At 48.5% G+C, this 17,660-nt stretch overlaps 1 protein-coding gene across 1 annotated transcript; it reads left to right on the top strand.

The window, feature by feature from the left end:
• The first annotated feature begins 8,031 nt into the window (after window positions 1-8,031).
• Window positions 8,032-13,500, top strand: IRX1 (iroquois homeobox 1). Its single transcript, XM_049830211.1, has 4 exons — window positions 8,032-8,336; window positions 10,975-11,989; window positions 12,576-12,648; window positions 13,047-13,500. The coding sequence occupies exons 1-4, from the start codon at window positions 8,073-8,075 to the stop codon at window positions 13,102-13,104; spliced, it is 1,410 nt and encodes a 469-aa protein (XP_049686168.1). The 5' UTR covers window positions 8,032-8,072; the 3' UTR covers window positions 13,105-13,500.
• Window positions 13,501-17,660: the final 4,160 nt, after the last annotated feature.

Below are 17,660 nucleotides of genomic sequence, written 5' to 3'. Positions count from 1 at the left end.
ACGACGCTGCGGGGAGGGGAGAGCAGCCCGGGGGGGGCGCAGCTCCACCCGGGGCGTTGCGCAGGGCGCGGAACGGGACGCGGAGCGGCGCGCAGCCCCTCTCCCCACGGCAAGCCGGGCGGCCTCCGCCGGCGTTTTTCCTGGAAATTCAGCCGGCAAAAACCTCCCGTGTCCCGTCCTTCCTTCCCTCCCTCCCTCCCCGCCTGCCGCCCCCGCTCCCCCCCGCCAGCCGCGGTGGGGCGCGTTACTTACGCGAGTCGGCGGCGGTGGGATGCCGGGGGCTGAGTGGGAGGGACGCGGGTGGGAAAGCCGGGTCGTAGTGGGCTCGGCGTGCCCACCGACGGCTGGCAGAACCAAAGAGTTAAAATATAAAGCCGTAAAAATGTTTTTTTTAAATATTAATGTTCTTATAACGGAAGTTCTTATCAGTGGGTTGCACTGTACTTGGCAAACAAGCCTTTTTACCTTTTAAACAAATAATTCATTAGGTAATTAAATTCAAGTGAGATTACTCTAATTAAATATACACTGCTGTTGAATCATAATTTCTATGTGGCCTAGTTAAAGATGAACGATCTCTTATTCCTGACAAAAAAAAAGAAAGCTTTAAAAGAATTCCCCGGTGACTGGAATAATAGATTTATACACCACCGTACAGAGGTCATTTCAAGAAAGAAGAGACACCAAACACAACATAAAGGGACTTTTCATGTCTGGAGATACTAGAATTTCAGGTTTTATTGCTGCGAGTTCTATTAAAAGACTTTGCGGAACCTAGGAGGAAATCAAAATTATCTTTCAGAAGGCGATAAGTTATATAAATATGTGCACAAACAGAAATGTGTCTCTGAAGGTATTAGTTCTGCATAATTTCAGATGAGTAGCTACTAGGCCTCAAAGGAAACAGTGCATCTTGAAATGCTCTGAAGGCTTACATTGGCCAAAATGAGGTAGGACTTTAGCAAAATTAGAAGTAACTTTGTAGCCAACGATGTGCTATATGTCCTGGTTCCCTTTAATAGCATTAGGCGTTCAAACCATAAAGACTAATCTGGAGAGTAGAAGTTCCTGCTCTCTGCTTTGATCTCCTTCCTCTTGGCTGTTTAAAGCTGACAGTTTGGCTGAATGGCATTCACTGCTTTCATTTGTAAGACATGAGTTTCCTAGTGTTCCGGAGCTAGCAGCTACACCTGTACTGCAGGAATTTACATTGCATTGCTCCAGGATGGCATTGATTTGGGACGGGTGAAATACAAACACAAACTAATTAAAAACTGCATAATGCAGCCCTACAGGAACAAGACAGAAAAACAAATAAATACAACTGCAGCTGGCACGGCAATTGTGCCTCTGCCCCCAAGCAACAGTCTGGTGACATAAAATTATAAACCTTAAAAATCTCACATAATTGCTGTTGATCATTTTGGAGACAAAATGGAAATTATTTTCTTAATTAAGTTCAGACCCATAAAATATTCATAGAAAGGTAGACAGACAGACGGACAGCTAGATACAGAGAGAGGCAGATGATTCATTCTATAGATCTGTGTGCTTGTTCATATAGGCCTGTGTGCATAGCATTAACAATTCATTCGCAAAAGCGCTAAGGAAGAGAGCATGTGTGTATTCGCATTGCTATCAGAAATAAATGTACGTTGCAACTGAGGTGGACTGATAAAGGATTAATAAAAAGTCACCGCCAGGGTATCGGGGAAAAAAAAAAATCCATTTCTCTTAATTTACTTAAAAAAAAAAAAAAGAAAGAAAGAAAAAGGAAAGAAAAGAAAACAGAGAGAGAGATGACCATAATTTCTTTTTAAAATGCTGTCTTTCTGAATAAAATAATCTTTGTAAACGCCTTATTAGCTGCTACCCTGAGTAGAATTCAACGCTGTAGCTGCTCAGACTCAGAAGCCTTCCTGTACCACCTGTACTATGGATGTGTACATGTTCACGTTTAAGGAATCGACCAGGTATCCCTAATTGCAACTTTGCGTTTATTTGGACAAACCAACCCATTCGTTTGCACGGCCAGAGGTCCGAAGGCTGCTGTTGCTATGAATTAAATTTGCAAAAAGAGAGTGAGTTTCGTTGGTTGTGGGTTTGTTTTGTTGGGTTTTTTTTCTTCTCCCCCATCACCTTTTTTTAACAGAAACCTTCCTCGGGTTGGGCGTGAAGGGGAGGAGGGGGGAAATCTGGCGCTCCGGAGCGACATCACCTCTCCGCCTATAATTGTTTGACACATGCCCTGTTGTCACAAAGTGGGGTTGTTTCCCAGACCCTGCTGGAAAAAAAAAAAAAAAAAAAAAAAAAAAAAAAAAGGTGCAAAGTAATAATGAGTGTTTAACAAGGCTCATAAATCAGGGCTGATGAGAAGCGCTCAGGACGGACACACGGAGGCGACGGGGCCTGGCAGCGGGTGACCAAGGTCCTACGGAGCCGCAACCGGGCTACCGGCACCCCCCCAAAAAGTACCCGTCGTCAAATGACACACGGTCCCATGCTCAATCAGATAGAATACTCTTAATGAAAACTCAGTCAACTGATCCAAATAGTCGGCAGTCGGCGCATAATTAGAATCTAGGCGAGATATATTAAATTAATGGATTCAGTCCTGCACAGATGTATCATTAAAATGTATAGGATTGATACTTAACATGGTAGAGTTATTTTAAACTTACACATAAAAAAAGACAGCGAGGGGAAAAGAAAGAAAGAAAGAAAGAAAGAAGAAAAAAAAAAAGAGAGAGACAGTGAAACTACCTGCTGAGAACAGTCAGAAAATTAGCAACATACGGATAATCTATTATTTGGCACTTTTCCCCCCGCCCTGCGCGTTCTTTCCACAGGAAAGAAAATTGAAACAGACTATTAACTGAAGAGATCATCTCAAATTTTTTTTCGCCCGTTACCGGTGCGAGCTGAAAACCAAGAGAGGATTTGCAAAAGAAATCGTTACCGGGATGTTTGAGAGCGGTCCCCGAATTAAATGAAAACTTTTCTTCCCAAGCCACAAACAAGGCGCTTTAGCGATTAAGCCTCCCTTTCTTTGGCTCGCCTCTTATTCTCGACGCCGCATAACCCCCGCATTTTACTAACGGGTTCCGTACGCGGGTGTAGCTGCGGGCAGGGACGGCGCACGACCGCGTGTATCTCCGTGGAAATTCCACGGGTGAACCGTAGCCTAGCAAATCTCTGAACTCCACTCTCAGGCTGCGCTCTGCTTAGTCTCCTATTCTCCCCATAGTTAGGTGTCTCCTTTCAACATCTCTGTCATCTCCATTTGAAGATATTTTCAGCGGTTTATCACTGCCATCTCCAGCCCTGCACATTTGCAGCAGGTTATCACAATTGCCAGTCCCCCCTGGCTGATGTGTTGCGCTGATTACCATCAGTGCCCTCAGATATTTGGTGCGGATTCCCAGCACTGCAATATCCACTCTTAGGACATCTGGAGCAGATCAAAATCACTGACTTCATTTTTTAGTAGAGTCAGTGTTAAAGCTTCACATAGCCTCTTCGCAAACATACCCTTTAGTCAATCCCTGCAGCACCAGCCTGGAGTTAAAATTCGGCCAAGCAGCGACCCCTATGTCTGGATTTGCATTTCTTATCGGACCCCTATCTACACTGATTTGTTAATAATAAAGAGAAAATCTCTTGGCAGTGGATGCATCGCCTTAAGAAACTGGCAGGATCAGTGGTCTTAGCAAACTCCTGCTCCAGAAAGGCTCTTTAAGGAGAAGTTTATCTGCCCAATGATCTTTGAATTATGTGAGCGTGGCCATTTAGGTCGATTTACTTTAAACAGTATACAATTTATTTTAAGCGATTACCTTAGGTATAATCACATTATACCCAGCGCTGCTCTATATTTCTCGCCCGCCTGTTTTCAGACGTGCAGCCGCTCTCCAACGGGAAGGTGACTCTGCTTTTCACTCTCAGCCCAAATCCTCTTCTGCTACGTGACTGTTTATCGTCTTTAAAAACGCTGTTCGGCTAATGAGTTGGCACCGCACTCCTTTTTGTTAGGTTTTGCCGAAAGTTAAGGAGGCATTCGAGCAACCAAAATACAGATCTCAGGGGGGGGGAAAAAAAAAAAAAAAGGAGTAAAAAGAAGAGATATCTTTTTTTTTCCGAATTATGTTTAAAATTACTTTTTTTTTTTTAACAGTATTTTATTCCATCTCTTAGCAATTTCAAGCTAATTTCTGGATAGGGGGGTTGACCACACCAACCTTTTGGACTGTTTAGGTCTTGGGTTTAGGGAAAGATTTTCTTGGTGCTTCTGGCAGCTGCTGCTGATGTTTGTAATTTTCCGTACAGTTTCGTTCTTTTCGCACTTTTGTTATTAAGCTCCTGCTATAGGTCTTGTATGGGGGGAAATAAACCCAGAATCTCCCAGACCTTCACTAAACTGATTTTCAAGCTAAGTAGCTTAGTGTAGCAGCTCTGGTCCCAGCTTACTTGCACGGGGGGGGGGGGGGGGGGGGGGGGGGGGCGAAATTAAAAAAGGCTTTGAAAGGTTGCCTACCAAAGTGACTTAATAAACCGTCAGAAAAATGGGCAATGTCCAATGCAGGAGCAGGAATCGCGTGGTAAGGGATTGGCATTTACTGATCAGAATTGCGCATAATTAATGGCGTTCGCAGGACCCTGCTCATCCTTGCGCCGGGAACTTTACAGATGAGGAACAAAGCTCTCCTCCCAGTCTTGCAACTTTCCCCCTCCTCGGCGGGTTTCTTTTCTTTTCTTTTCTTTTCTTTTCTTTTCTTTTCTTTTCTTTTCTTTTCTTTTCTTTTCTTTTCTTTTCTTTTCTTTTCTTTTCTTTTCTTTTCTTTTCTTTTCTTTTCTTTTCTTTTCTTTTCTTTTCTTTTCTTTTCTCCCTCCTATTTTTGTCCTGTTTCTTCCCCCCCCCCCCGCCCCTCCCAAATCACCCTTACAGGTAACCTTCACTTTGTATTTATTTGCTCTATTTCCACGCAAGGTGAAGAATAGCAAAGTTCGCCCCGAAAAGATGCTGGGCTGATAGAAAAAGCAAGTGAGACTTTTTTTTCTTTCTTTCTTTCTTTTTTTTTTTTTTTTCTTCCCCCCTGAACCGATCTGAGCAGGATGGGGGCGGGTGGGGGAGGGGATGACTCACATTTCTTAAGCCTCCAAGTGGAAACCTTTTCTGGATACACATTCCACCCAGCTCTAAAGCGCTAAGAAGATTTCGGCAGCGTCGGTGCCTTATCCCACCTTTATTTACCTGCAGCCCTTGTAATGTGACCCTTCCATTCGCAAAACCCCGCTGCAATTTGCAAGCCCCTCTCAGCTTTGTCACGGCGGTGCATTTTTTTGGCTGAGGGTCGCTCTCTTCCTTGGAGGGTGAGATTTTGGACCGGGGGGTGGTGATGGGGTGTGTGTGGGGGGGAGAAGTCCTCCTCGCCTTTAGACATAGGAAGGGGAAAAGCTCCCTGTTTCCAGCTGCTGGGGGAAGGAAGTTTAAGCAACTCTCTGAGACGGAGCGGTTCCCTGGAGCGTGGGGAGGGAAAGGCTGGCCGGGTTTAGAGACACCCCGCAGGGGTTTTTTGCAGGAGGGGAGGCATCTCCCCCCGCAGAAGCGGCCACCGGTCCCCGGCGGGACCGGGCTCAACCCGCGGCTGCAAACCGGGAGCGGGGGCGCGAAGCCCCGCGGAGGGGCGCGGACTTTAGGAGCTGGCTCTAACCCTGGGCTCGGCAAAAGGAAAGAGACACCCGTGGGCCACCCCCCCCCCCCCCTCCAAACACCCCACTCCCCCCCCCCCCCGGTCCCTTCCCTCCCACCGCCAAACACTTGCATCCCGAAAAGCCGCGGCCCTTCGCGTCTGCGGCCCCTTCCTCGGTGTCCCCTTGAGGAAAAGCTCGGCGGTCCCGTCCGCCCCTTCAGCACAAAAGACGAAGCTCCCGCTGAGGCTGGGGGCTGCCCCAAGGGGCGGCAGTTCCCTTCCCTTCCCCCGTACCCGATGGAACCAGAACGGCCAAATCCCACCGCCGGTTCCCGGCCGGACCCGTAGGGCAGAACGGCCTCCGGGCAGTCCCGCTGGAGCTGGGGGGGGGGGGGCCCCAAGAAAAACCCAGCCCTCGGACAGCCGCCCCCCTCCACCCCCCCATTTTAGCCAGTAGGGGTAGGGTGGGGGGTGCTGGGAGGGCCCCGGCAGCGATTGGAAAAGGGAAGTTTGCGGGGCCGGCCGGGAGGTTGGAGGCTGTGGGAGCCCCGGAGGGGTAACGGGGGAGCCCCCCCGGTACGTCGAGGGTAGGTGGCGAGACGACGGGGAGGTGACAACGGTGACAACCCACGTCCTTCAAGGCGGCCGAGTCCCTCGGTCCCTCGCAGAGGAGTCCTTTGTCTCCCGCTGCACCTTCCACCCCCGCTCCGAGGGGAAAAGGGGAAGAAGAAGGGAGGAAAAAAAAAAAAAAAAGAAAAAAAAAAATCCCTTCCTCTAATCACTGCTGTTAATGACGAGAAGGGCAACGGCTCGTTTTGGTCCTTTCCCACCCCCTCCCCATGCGTTTCTTTCGGTCCCCGCTGAACTGGATGGAAGTTTTGACAATCTACAAGCCACTGCCACCCCCTCCCACCACCCCCCCTCGGGGGCGAGGCCTGGGGGTCTCCTGTGCCCCTCGGAATACATGTTGATTTGCGGGATTATTTATTGCTAATATTCCGAGAACTATCGCAATGCTTCTGATAATTGTCCCTGAGTGTCAATCGGTCGGCAGGGCATGAGGAGGAGAAAGGGCGGGGTGAGGGGGGGGGGGAGCGAGATAGCTGCGGGTCTTTTTTTTTTCTTTTTTTTTTTTTTTTTAAACTAAAGATTCTGCTGGGAAGAACTGCTAGGAGCCTTTTGACTTTCAGCAAAGTTGTGTGTGTGTGGCGTTTGTGGATTGCTATAGATAGACCGCGTTTATTTATTTATTTATTTATATTCTCTCTCTCTTTTTTTTTTTTTTTTAGTGGTAAATTGTTACAAGTCGCCTGGCTGCAACCACCCCCCCCCCCCCCTTTTTCCTCTCACGGCCACTCTCGTTTGTTCCCGACTCCAACGCCGACAAGGGGGACTCAATGTTAAAGGTGGGAAAAAAAAAAAAAAAAAAACCAACAAAAAAAAAAAACACCCAGCAACACAGTTGTTTTTGTTAAAAGGGGACACACTAAGGCTGCGAAACAGCAAAACCCCAATGTTGGACAGCTGTAAAATCGTGTAGACAGGTTGTCATACAGCAGTGGGGGCTTTTTTTTTTTTTTTTTTTTTTTTTTTTACTGAAAGGAGCCCATTGCTCAACCATTAAATCCACACACACGGCACGGCACGGCAGCTGCGCGGACGTACCGCACAAGCGCACACGCACACGCGAGGCACGGAGGAAAAAGTGGCCCGGGCTGGGCTGCGCACCACGTGCTGCACCGAGGGGGGCGGGCGTGGGGTGGGGTGTGTGTGTGGGGGGGGGGGGGCGTGGGGGCGGCGCTTGCAGCTCAAGTGGGTGCCAATCAAAACATCAACTTCAAATTGTATCTGAAAGATCAGCCTAGGACCTAAGGGCAGACACATCAGTTGGAGCTCAATTGTTGATCAGATCACATCTAAGGGATTTAGGAGCACAGAAGAGCCGAGATTTGAGGAAAGGCACCCCACTGAATCCTTCCACACTCCTCCTCCATACCTAGGTTGCAATATATCTCTGACAGAAAGAAATCAGAACGAAAAAAAGAAAATTACCGGCTCGAGTTCTGGTCTCTCGCCCTGCCTGACTCCAGTAAAGAGAGAGGGGGGGAAGGAAAAAGACAGAAAGAGAGACAGAAAGAAAGAAAGAGAGATCCAGAGAAGCCCGGGTTTGTTCCGCTCCCCTCCCCGGCTATTCAGACTCCCTCCTCCCCCTTCTTTTTTTTTTTTTTTTTTTTTTTTTAATAATTCCTTCCCCCCCTCCCCCCCCGGCATTTTTTTTTTTTTTTTTTTTTTTTTTTTTTTTTATATTTCTGCCGCTTCAACCGCCGCCGCCAGTGCCGCCTCCTCCTCCTCCTCCTCCGCCGCTGTGCCCTCGCCCCGGAGATGTCCTTCCCCCAGCTGGGTTACCCGCAGTATCTCAGCGCCAGCCAGGCTGTGTACGGAAGCGACCGGCCCGGGGTACTGGCCGCAGCCGCCGCCGCAGCAGCAGCAGCCGCAGCCGCTTCGGGTCGGCCGGCGGGGACCGAATTGGGCAGCGGTTCGGCCGCTGTCACCTCGGTGCTGGGCATGTACGCCGGTCCCTACAGCGCCCCCAACTACAGCGCCTTCCTGCCCTACACCGCCGACCTCGGCCTCTTCTCCCAAATGGTGAGTGAGCTCCGAGATGCCTTACACCCCCCCCCCCCCCCCATCCCACCTCAATCCCCCCCGCCTCAACCCACCCCGGGCCCGCGGGTGGAGGCCGCCGAACCGCTTGATGGCCGGGGAACTGGGGGGGGGGGGGGGGGGGGGGGGGAGTGTGTGTGTCGGTGGGTCGGAGAGGGAGAGATGAGGGGTCGGGGGGGGGGGGGGGCGACGGGCACCGTCTGCCCCCATCCCGTCGTTCCAGCCGGGCAAAACTCGGCTCCGAGTTTTTGTCTTTTTTTTTTTTTTTTTCTTCTTGGCGGTGAAAGAGCTGAGCAGGGCTGCTGCCTCCGTGTTGTCGGCTTTCCCTAGCAACTCGGCTTCTTCCCCCCCCTCGCCTTGTCGTTATTGGTGTTGTTGTTGACGGGTGATACTCTCGGTCCTGTTGTTTCGATCGCCTTTCCAGCGCTCTCCTCTCCCCCCCCCACCCCCCCGGGTCCTTTTCTTTGCCGCCGAGCTATAAACAGGTTCCGTCCGAAAGGCCAAAGTGCAGCGTCGGGAGCGGGTACGCCCGTTTATTTCGCGACCTTTTCCTTCGAGCCTTAAAAATGGCCCGTTCCCTTCCCCGAACTTTTCTTCCTCTGATGATGGCGAGTACGGTAGATGGGATTTGCATCAAGCGAAGGAGGGCATCTACATCCCATTCCGTGCATGGGAGCAGAAAGGCATATTGGCGTTAACTCTAAAACAAATTGCCGCCACCCAGATTGTCCTCGGATCTCTTTTGGCCTTTTCTTTAGAACGCTATAGTTAAAAAGTGAAACGGCTTGTTTGTTTGTTTTCTTTTTAAACTAACTGGTTTTATCTCTGGTGTCGGTCAAACGGTTTCGTTGCTAGTATCTCCAAATTTCTCGGCGGCGGTACGCATAGGTTCCACTTAGTTTCTGAATGCCCCTCTTTTCTCTTCCCCCCCCCCCCCGCCCCGAAACATAAAAGTGTGAATATTTATAACCGGGTGCACGCGAGGCGTAACTTGCGAGGGTTTTTAATACATAGATGTCGGCAAGTAGGGAGATACGCTGTCGAACAAGGGTCAGCATCTGAAAACAGATCATTTGGTGCTGCAAACATTTCCTGCGAAGGCACTTCTAACAGCATGCGTTTCCTACTTTTTTTAACCTTGATTTTGGAAATGCAGTAAAAGTTGAGACGGCAGCAATGAGTGATTTACAAGTGGCTTCTTCAAAAGAATTCCCAGCAGAGATTACACAAAAAAATATCATTTCAGCAACAATAACAAAAGACAGCGGAATAAAGGGAGTGCAGAAAGCCTACTCTGTAACACATTACAAAAATTACATCGGGCTTCTCTTTGTGTATAAGCTTTGCCTCTGAAATTGAAATACACGGTCCTTTTTAACTGCTTGACAAAGTTAGGTTAGTTTCTTTCGCGGACATTTTTGAAGAGGTTCGTTTTTAAGGCTGACACAAATTTCGCAAGAGTAATACTTAGTACGTCTTTCTGGACTAGAAAAAAAAAAAAGCGCGAGGCTGTAGTAGAAGCAAGAAAAAAAGAAAACGGCTTCGAATGTTAGCTCTTTAGGAACAGTTCCCTTTCCTCCTTGCAAAGTATCCTGGCATTTTACTAGAGTGATTTACCATGACGGCGATATTTTGAAATAAATTCTAAAACGCAGAGACTTTGTAAATGGAGGGCTAAAATATTAAGTTAATATCTGGACAATTTGCGGCAATAATGAGGCCTAATGAGGTTGCTAGAAAGATAAAATGTTATTTACCAAAACACCTGATGGGATAATTTGACTTGCTGTGTTTTACTACTGATGATAAAAAGAATATTGATTGCGAATAAATCACCGTCTCTAAACGCTTGTAAACAATTTGTGTTTGCTCTGCCCACATCAAAGTAAAACTTATGAGATAAAGTGTCTGCCTATCCATATTCTACAATGCGTGGATCAGTTGCCATTCCAGAGTTTAAAGGCTCTTCCAACAGTTAGAAGTTAATGTTTTACACCAGAATCTTAGCGTATGATTTGGGGGGGCGAAGGCGGGGGCGGGGGGGATTGGCTTGTGTGTGGAAAATCTCTTACATTGTAAGTGTCTTCGTAGTGAAGTTGTGCATTCATCTCCCCGGGCTCGTCTCACGCCAACTCCTTTTAAAGGCAGATCTGGGGCCAAGGAAGAATGCTCTGCATGCATTGGTAATATCCTCCTGGATATTTTGCAGAGAAACGCGACGCTGCGCGCAGGCAGGAGTTTGTAACCGAGGTGTAGTACCTGCTTTCTCTGCCTGAGAATTTCGAGGGCACAGTAAACCGTCTCGCCGAGGCGAAGTTGCTGCCTTTCCGTCCTTTGGTTTGATTTGGTTTGCGGCGAAAATACGCATTACGCCTGGCGGAGCCCGGCTTAGCCCCTCTCCTTTCCCTTCCCTGCAAGAAGGGGGGATCGTTTGGGAATACCTCTGTCAGATCTAAACGTGAAGAGCCTGGAGCGGGGAGGGCCGAATTTGCCTGCGAAGACCCTTTGCACGGCTCAAAGGCGTACTCTGGCTCCCGGAGTAGCCTATTCAGGTCTGTTAGAGACGCTAACGAGATAATTGATGTGCTTTTTCCTCTCCGCTTGTCTGAATGTGTTGCAGGGCTCCCAGTACGAGCTGAAAGATAATCCGGGTGTCCACCCTGCTACCTTTGCTGCCCACACCGCCCCCGGCTATTATCCCTACGGACAGTTCCAGTACGGGGACCCGGGGCGGCCCAAAAACGCCACCCGGGAGAGCACCAGCACCCTCAAGGCCTGGCTCAACGAGCACCGCAAGAACCCCTACCCCACCAAGGGCGAGAAGATCATGCTGGCCATCATCACCAAGATGACCCTCACCCAGGTCTCCACCTGGTTCGCCAACGCCCGCCGCCGGCTCAAGAAGGAGAACAAGGTCACCTGGGGCTCCAGGAGTAAGGACCAAGAAGACGCGAACCTCTTCGGGAGTGACAACGAGGGGGACCCCGAGAAGAACGAAGACGACGAGGAAATCGACCTGGAGAGCATAGACATCGACAAGATCGACGAGAACGATGGGGAGCAGAGCAACGAGGAAGAGGAGGAGAAGCCCGAGCTCCTGAGACAAAGCAGCGAAGAGGAGCACTTGGAAAAGGAGAAGGATTTGGCACTGTCGGGCTCCGAAGGGCTGAAACCCAAAGACGCGCTGGCCATGGTGAAGGAGGCCTCTGACAACAGCACGCGAATCATCAGTCCCGGGGGACAGAACAATTTACAGATGCCATCTCACAGCAAACCCAAGATTTGGTCTTTGGCAGAGACGGCGACCAGTCCCGACGGTGCCCTGAAATCCTCTCCCCCTCCGCCCCCTCCTCCCCAGGTTAACCACACTTCCCCACAGATCCAGCACCCCGCTTTTCTCCCTAGCCATGGACTCTACACGTGCCAGATTGGCAAATTTCACAACTGGACAAATGGGGCTTTCCTCACTCAAAGTTCCCTGCTAAATGTGAGGTCCTTTTTGGGAGTAAATCACCACCACGCTGCTCATCATAATCACCACCTCCAGGCCCAGCAACAACCTTCTGTTTTAACAGCAACCCTGGGAGCCCTAAGCAGTGAAAAACCTTCCGAGAGGACCAGTCCCAAACACATAGGTAATGAATGCACCAGGCAGCCACTCCTCCCTCCACCCCCAACACAGGCACATGAACTTCTCCTTGAGGAATGGTGTCAGATCCAGCCCTGGTGTAACTGATTGCTTTTAACGGAGTTACAGTTTACCCTAGCGTTGGTTGGTTTTGTTTTGGTTTTTTTTTTTTCTCTTTTTTTTTTTTTTTTCTCCTGGAGCATGTTGATTGCATACATTAAGCCCATTTCATGTGGGCTATTACATTCTCAGCCTATACGCCCATCAAATAAGATGAGAATGTGGGACTAGCGCTGTGAAACATAGTGAGTTTTGCTTCCCTTCCCTCCTTCCTGACCCTCATCTCCCAATAATTTCTATGACAGTCAAAAATGTGGCAAGAAAAGCTTGCATACTCCTTAAATACTGAAAGTAGGGAACAGTGCTCTACACACAAACACGTATATACCTACACACGTCTGAACAAGAGGGTGAGAGGGAGGTGTGTTCTCTGCACACTGTCCAGATTTTTATTGTTGCTATTCTAAAATGGTTCTCCTGTTTTTGTTGTTTGTTTTTTTTTTTTTTTTTTTTCTCCTTCTGTCTTCTTCTAGAAAGAGAAAATGTACCAAGAACTGAATCCCCACCTCAGCCGCTAAAATCGCCCTTCCAGCCTGTCCGTGACAAGTGAGTTTGTTTGTTTGTTTTCACTGCAGGAATGTTACTTATGTGAAACAGAGTGTTTGAATAATAAAGACTAATTATAACACCTAATCATCACCATAATAATACATACAGACAACAAGAAAAACACAGAAGTTGCTGTAATCTTTTCAAAGTTAGGCTAAATTGCAATTGTACATAGCCAGCCTGTAACTTTTCTGAAACTTAACAGACCTCAAAGATCTTGTGTTAATTACACCAGTGACAATGATTTCTGTGCAATTAACTAATACTAGGATGCTATAGCAATAGACAGGCAATTATAGGAAAGGATTCTCTCTCTTTTTATTTTTTTTTTTTCTGAAAGATTGTTACGTCTTTTTTTTTTTTTTCCCCCCCCCTTCCTCCCTTCCCCCCTGCAGCTCTTTGGCTCAGCAAGAGGGAACACCGAGAATTTTAACAGCTCTCCCTTCCGCTTGATTAAATGGTTTGGTGAAAAAAATATTACAGAGACTGGTATTAAGGACAGAAAAGAAAAAAAAAAAAAAAAAAAAAAAAGGAAAAGATATAAACGACTCCCATCAATCTCTTTTTGCAATAAGGTGGTGCAAATCCATAAAAGCGATTACACAAATCTGTAGATGGATCCCCTTCTTCATTGTACCATTTCAGATCGTGTTATTCTAACCATTCTTGGATTATTTGTTTGGTAAATGTTTCCCATGTGTTTGTGTTTTTTCTGTATATAGAGTGATTTCAGATTGTAAATAGCGCGTCAGCAAAACTTGTCTAAATCATATATTTTTGTCTAATAAACTAAATGAAATTATGAGCTCTCTTCAGGTATGTATTCTGTTGCTGCAGATCTTATAAGTATATTACAAATCTATTCAAACATTTATAACTTGTTTTCTAAAAAGTCAAGTCTTTTTGCCTTTGGGTAAGTGAAACTTGAAAATACCAAATCCGAGCTTCTAATGACTCTTGTAGCTATTTTATCGAAAACAAGCTGCGAGCTTCCCTTTTCGGACACGTTAGAGTTAGGAAGCTGAGTGAAGCTGGTTCTTGCCTAGTAAAATTAAAGATATTTTTTTCAATTGTGATGAATCAGACGTGTCCTGTAGGATCCATTTTCCCAACATAAATTGATCTGACTTCCACTTACGTTATAAAATACGTTCTTGAAAATGGAAGGGACAAATTTCCTCACAGTTACCTAGCGTGTAACTCTGCTGTCCGAGTCCGTTCCTAAATTGGATCAAGAGCTTTAGTGCTTTGGTATACATTCCGACCGAAGCCGAAAAACCCAATAGATGAGGAAATAGAATTATTTGTAATGATTTACGCTTTAAATAAACACAGAGGAAATACGACCGTGGACGATCTTTCCCTGGGAGATTAAGCATAGTCTTAGCAGAAAAAAGGAAAAAGAAAGAAAGAAAGAAAGAAAAAAAAAGATGGCAGCTCTTGCACTTCCCAGAAGAAAGTTCTGCGATTCCGATCTGTTGGTTAAAAAGAGACTGAGAGAGACAATCTATCGGTTTATAAAGGCATTAATCTTCCAAAGACGGTCCGTTAAAATGTGTAATATTTTGAGTGTTTACTTCTTTTTTTCTCCTAAATGAGAACACTAAATGAGCATTGAGGTGCTAATAAGATACCAGATGGTTGTTGATGGTGGAAAATGGAAAGAAGCAGCTGGGAAAGTCATTAAGAAATAATGTGGTGACGCCCTATCCAAACTGAACCAACCTCAGCCTAGGACTTGCCGGAAACAAGATGAGATTTTCAAATAAAATATTAATAAAATTCTTGTCAGAGGTCAGAATATTGATCTTGATTTAGCTGCAAAATCATCGCAAGCAAAGAGGGGGCTCGGTAAACTATCGCTTAGGGATCTGTTGACAAAGCAGCGGAGGCGGTAGGCTTCTACTTTTTTTTGCGTTTTTCAGATGGATCAGAGAAACAGATCGGACGAAACAGATTTTGTGCGGGGTATCTGAAGGGCTGTCTCTGAAAACAGACGCATTTTGACATCCTGCGGCTCCCAGCGTAGCATCAATTAGTTTGCTTTTTGGCATTTAGCTGGTTTGTTTTTCCTAAATCCCAGGCAGTCCCGCGTGGGTAACGGTTCCAACAAAAGAGTATATTACAGTTTTAACCGAACCATGATAACTTGGCTTGCAGTGAGGACGAGGGAGAGGGAAGAGGTTTTGGGGAAAAAAAAATAATAATAAGGGGGGGGGGGGGAGAGAAAAAAGACTTCACGCCTGTAAAGCCGAACGGCGCGTCAGGTCAGCGCTGGTGTAAACCTGACGGAATTGCTTTCTCTCTCCCACCAATTCACAAAAAAAGTAGCTGCTGCCCCTCGCCCCCTCCCTCAGCCCCGGTTCCCAAATTCCTCGCTGGCTGCACAGCCGGCCCCGAGCAACCCGTCGGGCCGGGGTACGGCCGGGGACCGCCCCGGCTCCCCTCCGTGAGGGGAGATGGCGCGTAGAGAGGGCTCTGCGAGGCGGAGCGAAGGTGCCAAATTGGCTGGGGAGGAGAGGGGATTTTTAATTGCGGAGAGCGAAGGACCGTGAGCGGGGGTCTCGGTGCCTGCGGGGGTCTGCGCCCGCTCGGAACCGTTCGGCTCCGCTCGGAACCGCTCGGCTGCGCCGAGCGGTTCCGAGCGGAGCCGAACGGTTCCGAGCGGGGCCGGGCTTTGGGCAGGCTCGCAGCGCCCTCTGTCGGCTGCGGGCGGCGCCGTCCCCTCGCCCGGCGGCGGCAGCCGGAGGTGCCCGGCCCCCTCGGCTCGGCTCCGTTCGGAACCGCTCGGCTCGGCTCGGCCGGGGATGGGGGGGAGGAAGGTGGGGGGGGAGGCTGCCTGCCTTTAATCCAGCCAGAAAGCCGGCAACATCCTCCGGAGTGTGCTTCCAGTTTTGATTATCCTCCGGAGAGTGATAATTCCCAATAGTTATCTGCTTGGCAGTTTTCCGCCTTTGGAAGCCTCAGCATCTCGAGAGCAGAGTCTGCTGCAGAACTTGATTTTTTTTTTTTTTTCTTGTTTTTTCCCCATCTGCTTGTTTGATTTTCCCACTCCCCCCCCCCCCCCCCCCCCCCTTCCCACCCACCCACCAGCCGCGATGCTTCCCTCCCCAACCAGCTGAGGGGGTGAACGAAGCCCCCCTCCGGGTCAGCGCCGTCCACAGCCTCTCCCCACCGCGCCCGGAGGGGCGAAAACACTCGGTTCCTGCCTCCCCCCCATCTCCCTTTTTCGGCTGGCGAAGGCGGGGCGGGGGTCAGCCCAGGAGGAACCCCCCTGGGGATCGTGGGCTGCGTGGTCGGACGGAGGGTGCTTGAGCCGCTTCCAAAGTTTCTGGACGGGAGAACAAGCGGCTTCCCCCCCCCCCCCCCCCACCTTAGAAAAGGGAATGCCGAAAAGTAGTGAGGGCAGCTGCAGCGCCGAGCTGAGAAACGTCCGTGTTGGTCAAGTGAGAAAAAGTCTCGCGTGGGTGCGTGCCTAAAGCGGCCCGGCGGTCCCCGGGGGCTGTTGCCTTTAGCCTAGGTGTCACCTGGAGGAGGAGAGGTAATTGCGTTTGTTTAATTACCGCAGGGAGCCCTCGGAGACCGCACACCCACGGTGCGGAACCGTGGAGCGGAGTGGGGCACACACCAACCCCCCCCCCCCCCCCATTCCGCCGGGAACCCCCCACGCCGGTTTTGGGAAGGAGCCGGGGGGGGAAGCTCCACATTCCCTAGGTTTCGCTTGTCACGTGCGAGGAATGATCGTTGACGTCACCCTGGCAGGAAAATAATTTGTAGTTTTTCTGTCATATTTTCCGTTTTCATCGAGATCCACCCTGGCAGATGTAGACCAGCAAATACCAGAGCGTAGGGAGAATAATAAAGGAGAAGCTTAAGCTAAACGATTCGCCTTAATTGGGAATGCTTCGAGCTGATAAGAGTAAATTGGAAAGTCCTAGTTTCCTACATTTTTCTTTTTTTTTTTTTTTTTTTTAAAGCGATGACAGTACCAGAACCTGATAAATAAAGTCAATAGGAAAATTTGCGTAGAATCGGATGGGAGCTACATGAAGCAATACTTCTTTTAGAACAACAACCGAGTGCCAAGATACATTTTCGTGCTCTTTAAGAGGGTGGCAGAAAACATTTTTCAAACGTGTTTGCATAATCCTCCATCCTCCTCCAGTAAAAATTGTCTCCCTGTCTTGTTTCAGTTATTATTTACTTAGCATTAACAGAAGAATGGCAGAAATCTGTGAAGAAAGCACACTGAAAAGTTGATATAATCTCGAGTTCAGTGAACTCCGAAACTAGCAGTTGCCAGAACGTACTAAAAGCAAACGGCAGCTTTACGGGGATTTGGCTTTGTCACAGGGACGTAGTTATGAAACGTGCTCATTGGTATGCGTGCCTCATTTTTTTATTCTTTTTCTATTTTATTCTGAAAAAGAAGTCTATTTTTAACTGGGGGGGGGGAAAAAACCCAACCAAAAAACAACCCACAAACAAGCCAGGAGAAAGGGAAAGAGAAAATTAGGAGGGTGCATGTGCTTAAAGCGTCTGGTTCCCGTGATCCCGTCATCCCTTTTTGTTGCTCCGGTTGAGTTTTTGACGCACTGCCTCCCCAACTTGTACAGTTGTACACCCCCTCCGCCGCCACCGGGTCCTGCAGCAGCCCCCATCGCGGGGTTCCTTACATCTCCCCGTAACTTTCATTGTGTGACCGTGTTTTCCTCTCGACCCCCCCCCCCCCCCCCAACCCCAACCCCAGCCTTTTTTTTTTCTTCTTTTTTTTTCATGGGCGCCGATCAATTATTCACAAGCGCATTTATCTCCCCTGCAATATGGAGAATTCATATTCATATCTCTGTTTTAGTGGCCTGACACTGATTAATGTAATATGCACCGCGGCTCCGAGCGCAGCCCCGCTCTATGAATCATGCGCTATAAAGTTTCAATCGTCCTTGTAGATGAGACTATTACAAAGAACGCAGAGCGGCGGGGGCGGGGAGGCCGGGGTTGGGGGGGAC

The sequence above is a fragment of the Accipiter gentilis genome, chromosome 27 (assembly GCF_929443795.1).
Source record: "Accipiter gentilis chromosome 27, bAccGen1.1, whole genome shotgun sequence".
Taxonomy (NCBI): Eukaryota; Metazoa; Chordata; class Aves; order Accipitriformes; family Accipitridae; genus Astur; species Astur gentilis.
This window is presented reverse-complemented; position numbering and strand designations above follow the sequence as displayed.

Coding starts and splice junctions, on each gene's coding strand:
- IRX1 (XM_049830211.1), top strand. CDS start 8,073: ATGTCCTTCCCCCAGCTGGGTTACCCGCAGTATCTCAGCGCCAGCCAG. Junction 8,337..10,974: donor TCGGCCTCTTCTCCCAAATG/GTGAGTGAGCTC, acceptor AATGTGTTGCAG/GGCTCCCAGTACGAGCTGAA. Junction 12,649..13,046: donor TTCCAGCCTGTCCGTGACAA/GTGAGTTTGTTT, acceptor TCCCCCCTGCAG/CTCTTTGGCTCAGCAAGAGG.